We start from the raw sequence: 14,946 nt of genomic DNA on the forward strand, positions 1-14,946 counted from the left end.
GGCAGGTCAGAGTTTCGTGACCTCTGTTGACCTCTGTATCTGATTAAAAAAAAAAAAAAAAAAAAAGACATTTTCTAAAAACAAGTAACTATAGGGGCACCTGGGTGGCTTAGTCAGTTAAGCATTCGTCTTCGGCTCAGGTCATGATCCCAGGGTGCTGGGATCAAGCCCTGCATCAGGCACCCAGCTTGGGGGGTGGGAGGAGCCTGTTTTAATCTCTTCCCTGGCTTGTGCTATCACTCTCTCAAATAAATAAATAAATAAATAAAATTTTTAAAAAAAGAAATAACCATAGCTCTCTTTATTAACAAAGTTTACTGGTAATGGAAGCTAAAACAAGCAGAGATATAGCAAGGTTGAATTGCCAAGCATGATTAAACATTACGTCATTAATAATCAGCTACAACTTTTTGCTAGCAATAAAGGAAGAATACTGTAAAAATAATTTTATCACCAAAGTTTTAGATCTTTGAAGAGACACCTACTCACTGGTTTGTCACATTCCTTTGAGAATAAAGGGGTTTCGTATGCCTCACTAATAAAGTCCATAATCCAAGTTTATGGTCATAATCCAAGCCCTTTACATCTTACTATCGAGAGTGTTTCATGTAAGAAAAACTAATTGTATCTAAGAATAAACAATTCCTCTTATTTAAAAAAGGAAAACTTATGAGAAATCACTTACCTCTACAAAGCTATTTGTTATTAAATGCTGATACTTTAATTTAACTTTCGAATCTGTGATCAGGCGCCTGAGAACAAGAACAAAAGTAGTTTATTAGGAAGTTCTCAGCCAAGAGTATCTTTCCACATTTATAAAATAAAATTTCAATGTAGTGGCTCTAAAAGCTGCCCTAAATTGAAAATGCTAAAATGCATACGGACTATCAACAAATATAACTATAGAAATCAACATAACAAAGTTTCTATAGTTTTATTTTGGCAAAATCCCCATCCCCAAGTTTTTTATACATAAAATATTCCATTTTTACCCAGTCTGTTATTATAGTCTAATGACTTACTATTATGGCGTTTAGGCCCCTTTCAAAAGTGTCTTCTTACTCTGCCCTAAGAGAGCAATGTGCAGCCAACTTCCCTAAGACGCTCTCCCAAAAATCAGTGTATGAAATAAGAGATGCTGACAGGAATATCAAGAAATGGATCCAGGTTTTGCTATATATAAATTTGAGGGCCTTCTTCTGAGATCCTTTGGTAATTTACTAGAAATGTCTACTGACTGCAACTTGGCTTCCCCTGTCCACCTAGAACACTCTATATATTCATTACAATTTCTAGAACTCATAGGAACCCATAAAAGTAAAGCATCCTGAAGCTTAAGTTTTACTAGTTTTAATGGTAAATACTCCTATGAATCTTTAAAGAGAATGCTGTTACAGCAGAAAAAGTTAACCACTGACAAAACCAGTAAAAACTCTCTAATGTGATAAGAAATTTTTGTATTATTTGGCCCCATTGAATTCTTGAGCTTCTTATGGCACTGCTTGCCTTCCACAAGATCCCATCCTGTCCTGTGCTACTTTCGGTGTACTCCTGTCACATTTGTATTCTTTTCAGAATGATGGGGTATCATCCTCCCTCAGAGGCTTTTGCATAGGGCTACCTCTCTTAAAAAGGAAAGAGAAGTATATCATGGTGGGCTCAGATGGGACAGCCCACTGAATACTGGATTCACACTTACTAGCTATGAACTGAAGATAAGTTCTTTGACCTCTCCATTTTTCAGTTTAGTCATTTGTAAAATGGATAGCAGAAATAAGAGTTGTGAACTAGAACAGTGCCTGGCAAAGAGTAAACACTCAATAAATATTAGATGCTGCTAATATGCTATATTATTTTTTAACTCAGTTAATACATAGTTACTAACTAAAGGAAGCCTTTTCTGACAATAACTCACATCAGTCCTGCTCAATTCTCATGGCATCTTATACATCTTCCTGTCATAAAATCTGTCATAATTTTATCTGTGTAGATCTGGAACAAGCCTAAAGTCTGTACAGAACCAGAAAAGACCCCAAATAGCCAAAGAAATGTTGAAAAAGAAAACCAAAGCTGGAGACATCACAATTTCAGGCTTCAGGCTGTATTACAAAGCTGTAGTGATCAAGACAGTATAGTAGTGGCACAAAAACAGTGACACAGATCAGTGGAAAAGAATTGAGAATCCAGAAATGGACCCTCAACTCTATGGTCAACTAATCTTTAACAAAGCAGCAAAGAATATCCAATAGAAAAAAGTCTCTTCAGGAAATGGTGTTAGGAAAACTGGACAGGTACAGGTAGAAGAATGAAGCTGGACCACTTTCTTACACTATACACAAAAATAAACTCAAAATGGATGAAAGAGCTAAATGTGAGACAACCTCTCAAAATCCTAGAGAACACAAGCAGAGCCTCTTTGACTTTGGCCACAGCACCTTCTTGCTAGATAAGTCTCCAAAGGCAAGGGAAACAAAAGCAAAAATGAATTATTGGCACTTCAACAGGATAAAAAGCATTTGTACAACAAAGTAAATAGTCGATAAAACTAAAAGGCAACCAACAGAATGTGAGAAAATATTTGCAAATGACTTATCAGATAAAGGGTTGGTATCTAAAACTATGAAGAATTTACCAAACTCAACAATCAAAAAAACCCCCCAAAATCCAGTCAAGAAATGGACAGAAGACACGAGCAGACATTTCTCTAAAGACATACAAATGGCTAACAGACACACGAAAAAATGCTCAACGTCACTCAGCACCAGGGAAATACAAATCAAAACCACAATGAGATACTTGCTAACGCCAGTAAGAATGGCCAAAATTAACCAGTCAGGAAACAACAGATGTTGGTGAGGATGAGGGAAGGGAGAACCCTCTTACACTGTCGGTGGGAATGCAGACTGGTACAGCCACTCTGGAAAACAGTATGGAACTTCCTCAAAAAGTTAAAAATAGGGGCACCTGAGTGCCTCAGTCAGTTAAGTGTCTGCCTTCAGCCCAGGTCATGATCCCAGGATTCTGGGATAAAGCCAACATGAGGCTCCCTGCTCAGACGGGAGCCTGCTTCTCCTTCCCTCCCTGCTACTGCCCGTGCTTGTACTTTCTCCCTCCCTCTCTCTGTCAAATAAGTGAATAAAACCTTAAAAAAAAAAAAAAGCCTCTCATCAGGTGCCTTGTTCAGTGGTGGTCTGCTTCTCCCTCTCCAACTCCCACTGCTGCTTGTGCTCTCTGTCAAATAAATACATAAAATCTTTTTTTTTTTTAAGTTAAAAATAGAACTACCCTACCATCTAGCAATTGCACTACTAGGTATTCACCCAAGTGCACTACTAGGTATTCACCCAAAGGACACAGACAGCTGTGATCCAAAGAGGCACCTGCACCTCAATATTTATAGTAGCAATGTTCACAATAGCCAAACTATGGAAACAGCCCCGATGTCCACTAACAGATAAACAAGACGTGTGTGTGTGTGTGTGTGTGTATGGAATACAATGGAATATTATTCAGGCATCAAAAAAAAAGAAAAATTTTGCCATTTGCAATGACATGTATGGAACTACAGGGTATTATGTTAAGTGAAATTAATCAAAGAAAGACAAATACCATATGATTTCACTTACATGTGGAATTTAAGAAATAGAACACGTGAATATAGAGGAAGGAAAGGAAAAATAAAATAGGATGAAATCAGAGAGGACGGCAAACCGTAAGAGACTCTTAACTATAGGAAACAAACAGAGTTGTTGCACGGGAGGTGGGGTAACTGGGTGATGGGCATTAAGGAGGGCTTCTGATGTGATGAGCACTAGGTGCTCTATGCAACTGATGAATCACTAAATTCTACCCCTGAAACTAATAATACAGTATAGTATTAACAATACGGTTTTTAAATCTAATATAAGAAGTTACCTAAGTTGAATTTAAACAAAAAAAATTTTTTTAAGGTTTATTATTTATTCATTTGAGAGCGAGAGAACAAGGTGGGGGCGGGGAATAAGAGAGAGAAAAGCAGAGTCCCTGACTGAGCAGGGAGCCCAATGTGGGGCTTGATCTCAGCTGCCCAATGGACTGAGCTACCCAGGCACCCCTAAATTAAAAAAATTTTTAAAATTATCTGTGTAATCATTTGTTTAATATCTGCCTTCATGTTCCCCTATCCCCAACCAAACAGTAAGCTCCCGAAAGGATCCCTTCTATCTTAACACACTGCTTGGCCTGTAGAAAGTGCTCAGTAAATATTTTTTAAATGAATAAACCTCCACATTTCAGGAATGTCGGAACTGGAGCCTAAAAATAATTAGTGTAGTTGGTGATTCCTTAAAAGGTTAAACACGGAGGTGCCTCGGTGGCTCAGTCTGTTGGTACATTTGACTCGATTTTGGCTTGGGTCATGATCCAATGGTTGTGGTATCAAGCTCTATACTCTGCAAGAAGTCGGCTGAAGGCTTTTTCTTGCCCTCTGCACTACTGCGTACCCCTGTGTACTCACTGGAGTGCACTCTCTAAAATAAACAAATCTTTAAAAAAAAAAAAAAAAGGTTAAACACAGAATTACTATATGACCCAACAATTCTACTCCTAGGGACGTATATCCAAGACATTAAAAACTGGCACATAAATGTTCAAATAAAAACACAACTGTTTCCACAAAAAGTGGAAACAACCTTAAATGTCCAAGAACTGATGAAGAAACAAAATATGGAATATTATTTATCCCTAGAAAGGAATCAAGTACTGACACATGCTACAACATGGATGAACCTTGAGAACATTACTTTAAGTGCAAGAAGCCAGACACAAAAGATCACATGCTATACGACATTTAAACGAAATGCTCAGAATAAGAAAATCTGTACAGACAGAAAAAGGAAACAAGATTGTCAGGGTCTATGGGAAGAAGGGAACGGGAAGTGACTATTTAATAAATTTTGGAATTCTTTTAGGGGTGATGACAATGTTCTGGAATTAGATAGTGGTGATGGTTGTACAACATGATGAAAAACCACTAAACTGGGGGCGCCTGGGTGGCTCAGTGGGTTAAAGCCTCTGCCTTTGGCTCAGGTCATGATCTCAGGGTCCTGGGATCGAGCCCCACATTGGGCTCTCGGCTCAGCAAGGAGCCTGCTCCCCCACCCCCCGCCTGCCTGCCTCTCTGCCTGCCTCTCTGCCTACTTGTGATCTCTGTCAAATAAATTAAAATCTTAGAAGAAAAAAAAAAACCCACTAAACTATATAGTTTTAAATAGTTAAAATGGTAAATATTATGTTATGTGAAGCTTATAAATAAATAAATAAATAAATAAATAAATAAATAAATAAGGAGCGCCTGGGTGGCTCAGTGGGTTAAGTCGCTGCCTTCAGCTCAGGTCGTGATCTCAGGGTCCTGGGATCGAGTCCCGAATCGGGCTTTCTGCTCAGCAGGGAGCCTGCTTTCCTCTCTCTCTGCCTGCCTCTCTGCCTACTTGTGATCTCTGTCTGTCAAACAATAAACAAATAAAATCTTAAAAAAAAAAAAAAAAAGACCCAAAGTCAGATGCTCTGATTTCCCACTTTTTATTTCTAGTACTCATTATGCCAATGATTTCTTATAACTGATCCAGACTACTTGGTGAGAACACAGGTTAGCCATAGTTACTAGACCAAGGTTATGAGGTCTCAGTTATTAGGTCATAGTTTATCTTGTGAGAGCCAAGAATTAGAAAGCAATCTCTTACCCTTGAGAATAAATACTTTCAAGAAAACAAGTGTCATCCTGTGTATTGATGAACTACATCTCTCAACAAAGACCTGTTGCCGTCACTTACATCTAGTTATTACACCAACTCTCATGCTAGAAGGCAACTCTTTATGAAGGTAAAGGGAATGACTTCTACTGATCGCCTATTATACATTATAAGCACAGTGCCAGATGCATTTAAGTACCCTTGAGTTTTGGGAAATCCTGTTTTTTACAAACAGGGTAACTGGAGAGTTATGAACTGAAACCAGGTGACTTTAAATACAAGAATTTCATTTAATATGCAAGCAGTAAACCACACTTTATGCTGATACAGCACCCTGAGTAAATCAATATTATGCTTCAACTTAGGATTTAACATTTTTTTTAAAAGATTTTATTTATTTATCAAAGAGAGAGGGAGAGAGAGCGAGCACAGGCAGACAGAATGGCAGGCAGAGGCTGAGGGAGAAGCAGGCTCCCTGCTGAGCAAGGAGCCCAATGTGGGACTTGATCCCAGGACGCTGGGATCATGACCTGAGCCGAAGGCAGCTGCTTAACCAACTGAGCCACCCAGGCGTCCCAGGATTTAACATTTTTATCATCTAGACCTTTTCCTCTTTTTGGGGGGTAAAAGCAGGCTATATAACTTAATTAAAATATATATATATATATATATTTTTCCATTTATTTGAGAGAGAGAAGGAGAGACAGTATGTGGGGCAGCAGGCAAGAGGAAAGGGAGAAAGAGTCCTAAGCAGACTCAATGCTGAGAGTGGAGAGCCTGATGATGACCCTGAGATCATGACCTGAGCTGAAACCAAGTCAGATGCTTAACTGACTGACTGTGCTACCCAGGCACCCTGGATATGTAATTTAAAAAAAATTTTTTTAAAGATTTTATTTATTTATAATTTGACAGATCACAAGTAGGCAGAGAGACAGGCAGAGAGAGAGGAGGAAGCAGGCTCTCTCCTGAACAGAGAGCCCAATGCAGGGCTCAATCCCAGGGCCCCGGGATCATGACCTGAGCCTAAGGCAGAGGCTCAATCCACTGAGCCACTGAAGCGCCCCTCTTTGGATTTCTAAAGATTCAATATATCGGAGGGTACAGAATAGAGGCAAGGAGAGGGTATGTAAAGGACAGACACCGGGACAAATAATGAGGAAGTCCTGACAATACAATACAAACTGTTCAGAGTAGAGGAAACTGGGGGCGTTTATTGAGGGGCAATTACACAAGGTTTTTAAAAGACCTTTATTTTCATTATCAGAAATTAGGTTTATCAAAGAAAATTTAGAAAAATATAGATGAAGTAGAATAAAATAGGGGCACCTTGGTGGCTCAGTCAGTTAGGCGCCTGCCTTCAGCTCAGGTCATGATCCCAAGGTCCTGGGATTAAGTCCCGCATCAGGCTCCCTGCTCAGTAAGAAGTCTGCTTCTCCCTCTACCCTTCTCCCCTGCTTGTGCTCTCTCTCTCTCTCCCTGCCAAACAAATAAATAAATAAAATCTTTTTTTTTTTTTTAAAGGAATAAAACAAGATATCCAAGAGGCTAATGGAAAGGTGTTTGACATCATTACCCACCAGGGAACTGCAAGTTAAAACCACAGGAGATATCCTTACATACCCACCGGAATGGGTAACATTTAAAAGACTATTGATTATAAATATGAGCAAGGAGTAAAGCAGTCACACACAACTACTTTGGAAAATGACATGGCAGTATCTATTGAAGCTAAATCCTCACTCCTGAGTATATACTCAAAAGAAGACAGTGCATGTCTACCAAGACATATATAAGAATACTCTTTGTAGCTTTTTCATAGTATTCGAAACCAAGCAAACAAACCAAAAAACTCAAAATGTCTACTATCAGGAGAATGAAATACAATAGTCATAACAACAAAACAAACAAACCTAAAAACATACAGATATGTTTAATACATGCACATATCTCAAAGATATGTTAACCGAAGCAGACACACACTCACAAGAAGAATATATGCTACATGATCCCACTTAAACAAGGCTCAAGAAAAGGCAAAACTAATTGATGGTGACAGAAATCATGACAGGGAACAAGGGTGAGATGGACACTGTCTGGTAAGGGGCATAAGGATGAACATTCTGGTACTAAAAAAGTTCTACACCTTGATATGGGTGGTTAGTAAAACAAACATACTTTTAAACTTAATGTACTTTACATACTTTAGTCAATATATTTTAGAACTTAATAAAAAAGTAAAATAAAAATCAACATACAGCAAACTGAGCCTGTTTTACTTAAGAATGAGGATTTTCCTCTGTTAAAGAGGAGATGCTTACAGTACTGAGATTAATACATATCAAATTCAGTCTGTCTCTTGCCTCAAATGGTACAAACTGTTATGGCTTCACTTAAGGGCCCAGGCAGCTTCATACTGTATTTGTGACCTTTAAGATACCATTAGAGGGAAAAATAACCATATGATTAATACGTTAGGAATATTCTTCTTGGAGCAGCACTGATTTAGAAGACTACATTTACTTCTTTCTGGATCCATTCAACTACTTGATGTAATATTTACATAATTGTAATATTACAAAATTACTGATTTACAATTTAGTGAATGAACTTACTGACAAAACATGAAAGAATCTGCTCCAGAACAGAAAAAAAGTAACTATGAAGTTGGCAACATAAAGTAATTATATATCTAATAGAAATTAGGAGGTGAAAGAGATAAAGATGAACGACAACAAAGAGGCATCAATTTCTTCACCTTCCACAGTAGGGAGTTAAGATATACTGCTTATAGTTGAGGGAAGAGGAAATAACTATTAAAGAGCAATATAAGTTATATTATCTAATTTAAAACATTTTTTGCGTGTATGTAACATCCATTCTGTAACATCTGTATATAACATCCATTCTCTTTAGAAGAGAATTTAAAACTAAATGTAGTAACAATGGTTTGAGAAGAGTCATTTCAGAGAATGGATGTGACATCTACTTTGTACTGAATGTAGAGAAGTATCTCAAGTCCCATGTAATACAGATGGATCAAAGAGTGTTCATGAAAAAACTTAAAAATTAAATAAATAAAAATAAAACAATTTATTTTTCAAAAGAAAAATTTCTGCCCATTTCAGACAGGTGGGATATTAGCCTATAGAGCTATGTATCATCTATACCATGACCCTAAGATTCATTTTTTAAAAATTTTATGTATCATTAAAGCTCAAAGTAAAAGCATCTGGCGTAATTTTGCTAGAAGTAACAATTAGTTCCTGTCAACAACTCCGCTTGTTTCTAAAAATGCCATATATGAAAATAAATAGTAATTTTTTTTAGCAGTATCTCAGAGGATGCTGAAATGAGAACACTGTAACTCCAGATGCGTGTGATTAGTAAAAGTGAGACTAAACAGTATTACTTGAAGGTATTTAAAGACTTAATAGATACAAGTTTACCTTTATCACCCCTTATTAATAGAAAAATTATATATAGAAGAAATCTATACCCTGAAACAACTATATTTAAAAAATAACCAAGTGGTAAGATGAATAAAAATAGATGAATATTTATTTGGTCTCAAGTGATAAATATAGAGAAATGATTTTCACTAGTCTCATGAAAACAACAAAGACAAATCTTAGGACAAAGAAAAATTCTCAAAGTATCCAGTTAACCTCCTAACTGTGGAAGTATAACTATATGAGACCACTATGTAGGGGAGACCCACTCAGCCAAACATCCTTGATAGTATAGCATATATCCATCACTAAAGTTATACAATGATGACATATGCTTATAAAAGCAGAAGAGAATAATATATTTCCAGTTATTTATTCAAGGATACATACATATTACATACTCAATGCTAAGGAATAAAAAAATGAATCTACAAAATAACTAATGTTACGCATTTTAAGATCACATATCCTGAATGGAAATAGGCATTTAGTGAACATATATAGGAGACCTGGGGTCATACAGCTTATGGTCTAAGAATGAAAATGGACACAAATACAGGCAATTACAAAAGTGTATAGTAAGGAAATATGGGGGAGTTAAGGAGCGCATATGATTTCTGCCCAAACCAAAATGCAAATTTCTTTTTTTTTTTTAAGATTTTATTTATTTATTTGAGAGAGAGTGAGACCATGAGAGAGGAAAAGGTCAAAGGGAGAAGCAGACTCCCCATGGAGCTGGGAGCCCTATGTGGGCTTAATCCTGGGACTCCAGGATCATGACTCAAGCTGAAGGCAGTCACTTAACCAACTGAGCCATCCAGGCACCCCTAAAATGCAAATCTACACTAAGACCTGAAGAATGACAAGGAGGATGAGTAGGATAACAAAACTGAACAGGAGAACAGGAAGAGAGTATTGCATGTGAAGTCAAGAGACCTTAGGAAAAAAGTAGAGTCAAACCAAACCAAATGCAAATAAAATGTATAGTATTTTCAAGAAGCCAAGTTTTACACTGTTAGAAAAGAGAATGTAAGAGAAGTTTAGATGAAGTTGCACAGGTAAGCAATACAGAATGGAAATGAAGAACTGAAAGGTGATGAAACAGTTTAAGGGAATCACTTAAGAACCAGTCACAGGGGGCACCTGGGTGGCTCAGTTGGTTAAGCGTCTGCCTTCGGCTCAGGTCATGATCCTGGAGTCCAGGGATCGAGTCCCACATCGGGCTCCCTGCTCAGCAGGGAGTCTGCTTCTCCCTCCAACCCTTACTCCTCTCATGCTCTCTTCCCTTTCTCTCTCTCTTAAAAAAGAAAAAAAAAAAAAAAAAAGAACCAGTCACAGACTGCCAGCTAAGAGAAGATGAAGGCCGGATCAGGTTAATGAAGTAGGAACAGAGGGAAATGGATGGATTTAGGATGAATTAGATGCAGAAATGACAGAATGTGGTGTATAGATCACTCTGGGAAATGTAGGAGAAAAATCAATCAGAGATAGCATCAGGTTTCTAATTTAGACAGTCTTTAACACCTAGTGGTACCATTTCTTAATATTAGCAGCCAGAAGAATGAATTTGGTGGTGGTGGTAGGAGAAATGGATAAGGCAAAGCCTGAGGAATGTATGTATGAAGAGGCCTGATAGGCAGTGGGATATAAGGGTTCCAAGCTCCGAAGAGAGAGCTGACCCTGACACACAAATCTGGGTCCACTGTATGATTTTAAGTAGAGTGTCTAAAGGGGAAGAAACCTAGAACCCCAAGGAGCAGTATTTTAGGAAGATGTGGAAAAAGATGATTTGGCAAAGTCACCTACAGTAGATCTGGAATAGGCCTAGGGAGGTGGCCTTGGGAGTTTGGATCTGGGTAAAGAGAAGTTTACTGGAAATGAATACATCAGGAAAATGAAAGGCTATGACAACGGTTCTCAAATGTAATCATACATCAGAATGACACCAGGAGAGCTTGTTCAGATTGCTGGACACCATCCCCAGAGTTTCTGTTTCAGTAATCTGGACCTGGGCCCAGAATGTGCATTTTTAACAAGTTCCTAGGTAATGCTGATGCAGCTGATAGGGGGATTACCACAGGGTTATGGTATAGAATAACAGACTATACATAGGGACACTGAAACCACACTGGCTGACAGCAAACCCTGGGAGAAAGACAGTGAGTGAAGTGTTAACACTATAATTAAGTGGGAGTAACCCAAAAAGTCAAGCGAATAAAAGCAAAAATGACTACAGCATAGCTGGGTAACACAAGACTCAAGGATATACATGGATTTTAACCTGAAGTAGAGAAACTAAGGGCTTAAGACAATAACTTTGCCTCCTGACTATAAGGTATATGGCGGGGGGGCGGGGGGGGAGCTAGCTTCAATTTGACAAGGTTTTAGGAGAATGTATGTTCAAGAATCTGGTTTCAGGCTCAATTCAAGTTCCAAGTGAGCTGAATTAAAATTAAAATAAGAAGCTATTTTTTAACTTATCAAATTTAAAATTTAAAAATGATAATACCACGACTGTGAAGGAGTCTATTTTTTTCATACTAAGAAAAAAGCTGTTAGGCATATTTTAGTTATTAAGACTAAACACTTAAAAAAATTCTCTCTCATTTAACTAGCTAAATTCTTAATTCTAAAATTATTTATTTATAAAGAAGAAAATGGAAGATATAAACCAACAGTATACAACTATATAAGGTGAAAAATAAAAATCCCTCTTCCTAATCCCCAAGCCCTAGTGGATTGATTGGTATCACTATTAAAATGCTCTTATAAGTATTCTCCAGGTTTTCTGCGTATGTGCCAGGCTGCATATCTAAAGAGCACAAGAAACCCCAGAGGAAACAAAGAAAACCACATCTAGATATATCACAGTTGAACTGTCTTAAACTAAAGACACAACAAATCTTAAAAAGTAGCAGAGGGAACAATTAAGATTAACAGCTAACTTATCAGAAACAATGAATGCAGTAGAATGACATAATCAAAGTGATACTAGTGCATGAAAAGTCCAAACAGCATACAAATTTGTAGAAACTGTCAAACTGCATTAAGAAAAGGTTGCGACAATTTGTATTCTCTACTGTACTATACTCTCACATTACATATTACCAAACTGTTTAATTCTTACCAATCCAAAATGCAAAAACAAAAAACACAGCTTTTTAAAACTGGAGTATCAAATTCTGATTTACATATGGAAATGTTTACATAATGTTTCTTAGCATTCAAATTGTTTTTTATTTAATTTATTTTAAAGATTGTACTTATTTGGCACAGAGAGAGAGAGAGAGAGAGAGCAAACCGGCATTTGCACAAGCAGGAGCAGCAGCAGAGGGAGATGGAGAAGCAGACTCCCTGCTGAGCAAGGGGCCTGATGGTGGACTCAATCCCAGAACCTGGGATCACAACTTGAGCCAAAGGCAGACACGTAACCAACTGAGCCACCCTGGTACCCCTCAAATTTCTTTCACTGTGAATTGCTTTCCATAGGATTATCTTCTTCTTGATTTGTAAGAGACCTTACGATAATAGCCACATTCATTTTATGTGTTGAAAATATTTACTCCATTTCCCCTAAAAAAAGGTCATAAATTTTCATAAACTCATAGCCACATCTCCCTATCCAAACGCCTCCCCACTCTAAACTATCCTCCACTATACCAAAGTTGTATTTTTTAAAAAAATTTATTTTTAGTAATCTCTATACCCAATATGGGGCTTGACCCCATGAAGAGCCACATGCTCTTCTCACTGAGCCAGCCTGGTGCCCCCAACCCCTATCAAATACATTGTATCTGAACAACTTCTATGATGAAACTGATAAACTGTCAAGGTCCTTTTAGCCTCATCTCTAATACACTGCCACTCTCTATGGTAGCCACCACAGCATACTTAACAGAGAAAAGCTTATGAAATATTAAAAAAAAATTTGGTATTCTTTCTTTAAGCAGTGTTATCTTCTACTCCCTCAATCCAAATTTTTACCTCATTTATAATACTCCTTAAACTCTTCAGGTGGGGGGTGCCTGGGTGGCTCAGCTGGTTAATCATCTGCCTTTGGCTCAGGTCATGATCCTGGAATCCTGGGACAGAGCCTGATGCACTGGGCTTCTTGCCTCTGACCCTCCCCCTGTTCCTCTCTCTCTCTCAACTAATAAAATGTTAAAACAAACAAACAAACAAACAAAAAACCCCTCTTCAGGTGGAGTAATTTCTTTCTACTGTACTTTATACATGCCTCTATATACAAAACTTAAACTCTGCATTTTAGTACATAATACTAATCCTTCTTGGCAGAAGGAAACATCTTAATGCTCTCAAGTAAATGTTTGTGTAATGGATAGAAAGATACAGTGACCTACACTGATTAAATGTATTGATGAAACTCATGTATTGATGAAAGAACACAAGGAATCAAAGTATCAGATGATAAGATACAGTCAACTGGAAGGATGTATAAAGATGATACATAACTTATTTTTGCTAGCTTAAAACAATAATGGAAAAAAGTTCACTGAAAGAAACAGTATTAACATAGGGCTAACAACAAGCAATAGTATGTTTTAGTAAACCAAAGTAGGTTGAGATTAATAAATGGGAATCTGTGAGCTTTATAAATTGTACTGATTAAGTCAATTTAAGGCTCTATTAGGTAGTGTAGGAAATTTGCTCATTGAAGTCCATGGCTGTTTTTACTTTTATTGCCTTCAAATCCCAGTGCTTAAACACAGACAAACCTTTCTGTATAGGCAATTATCCAGTACTAACTACTAATTTGTTTGCAGATAGTTCAGGCCCTCAATCTGTTTATCTTCCGAAGTCAATTACGTAGCCTGAGGCTATGAAACGGCACTGATTCAAGAATTAAACAACCCAGGATATCACCACAGGTTCAGCACTAAAATCTATGCTTTATGTTTCTTTTTCCCTTCCTAAGAGAACCTTTCACAAGAGCAGTTAGCCAACAGCTTCCAGATGTAGTGCCTTTGGAAACAGTGTTCCAGATGAGGCCACATTTCCCCTGGGTAGCTCCAGGATTAGAGTCCAGCCATTTCTTCTTACTGAGTCATTCATCTATAGTCAATTCCCTGTGTTGCCTGGAATTCCCCACAGAGCTTCCAGAGTCTCTCACAGCTGCCCCATAGTTGGGAGTCTCTTCCTACTGAATCTTTCTTCCTCGTCTCTTTTAACAGGTGTCATAGCTGAATCATAGTGCGTTTACTCCTTTCTCATTAAGCTGCAGAGATGATATCCCACAACAAATCTCCTTCCCTTTTACCTGTATCTTGGCATCTGCTTCTCAAAGGACCTCAACTGACGTACCAACATACCCTACTCTCCACTTTCAAGATCTACTAAAATCTGGCTACCATATACTGCCCAGTATTTTTCCATATCTTTACAAGAATAGTGTCTGGGCATTTAATTAGTAAGTTGGAAATGAACTTTTATACTACAAAGGAGTGTAGATTAGAAAGTTTCTTCAGACTAAAAATTCTACCTCCTTTGAGGTTTGAGCAAAAATTAATTTGGTTTAACCAACTAACCAATATTCAACATGCATAATCTATCAAAAATACTTACATAACTGTGTTGTCATCCACTAAGATATCACAACCATGAGCAGGACACGAAATAGTCTGAAAAAGATTGAAATTTAAACTATGTCTTCATTCAACAAATATTTACTGAATGCTTACCATTGCCAGGCACTTCAGTAGGTTGAGAATACCTTAACATTCATAGGATCTTAATCGTCTCCTTTC

General features: G+C 37.5%; 1 protein-coding gene across 1 annotated transcript in view; it reads right to left on the bottom strand.

Moving 5' to 3' along the window:
- ARIH1 (ariadne RBR E3 ubiquitin protein ligase 1) overlaps positions 1-14,946 on the bottom strand; it is a 118,281-nt gene that overhangs the window by 25,102 nt on the left and 78,233 nt on the right. The window contains exons 5-6 of the mRNA XM_032342527.1: positions 14,765-14,820; positions 686-752 (exon numbers count right to left, since the gene is read on the bottom strand). Of these exons, the coding sequence (XP_032198418.1) occupies positions 686-752; positions 14,765-14,820 (123 nt within the window). The remainder of the gene's footprint in view (positions 1-685; positions 753-14,764; positions 14,821-14,946) is intronic.

Source organism: Mustela erminea, chromosome 5 (assembly GCF_009829155.1).
Source record: "Mustela erminea isolate mMusErm1 chromosome 5, mMusErm1.Pri, whole genome shotgun sequence".
NCBI classification, from domain to species: Eukaryota; Metazoa; Chordata; class Mammalia; order Carnivora; family Mustelidae; genus Mustela; species Mustela erminea.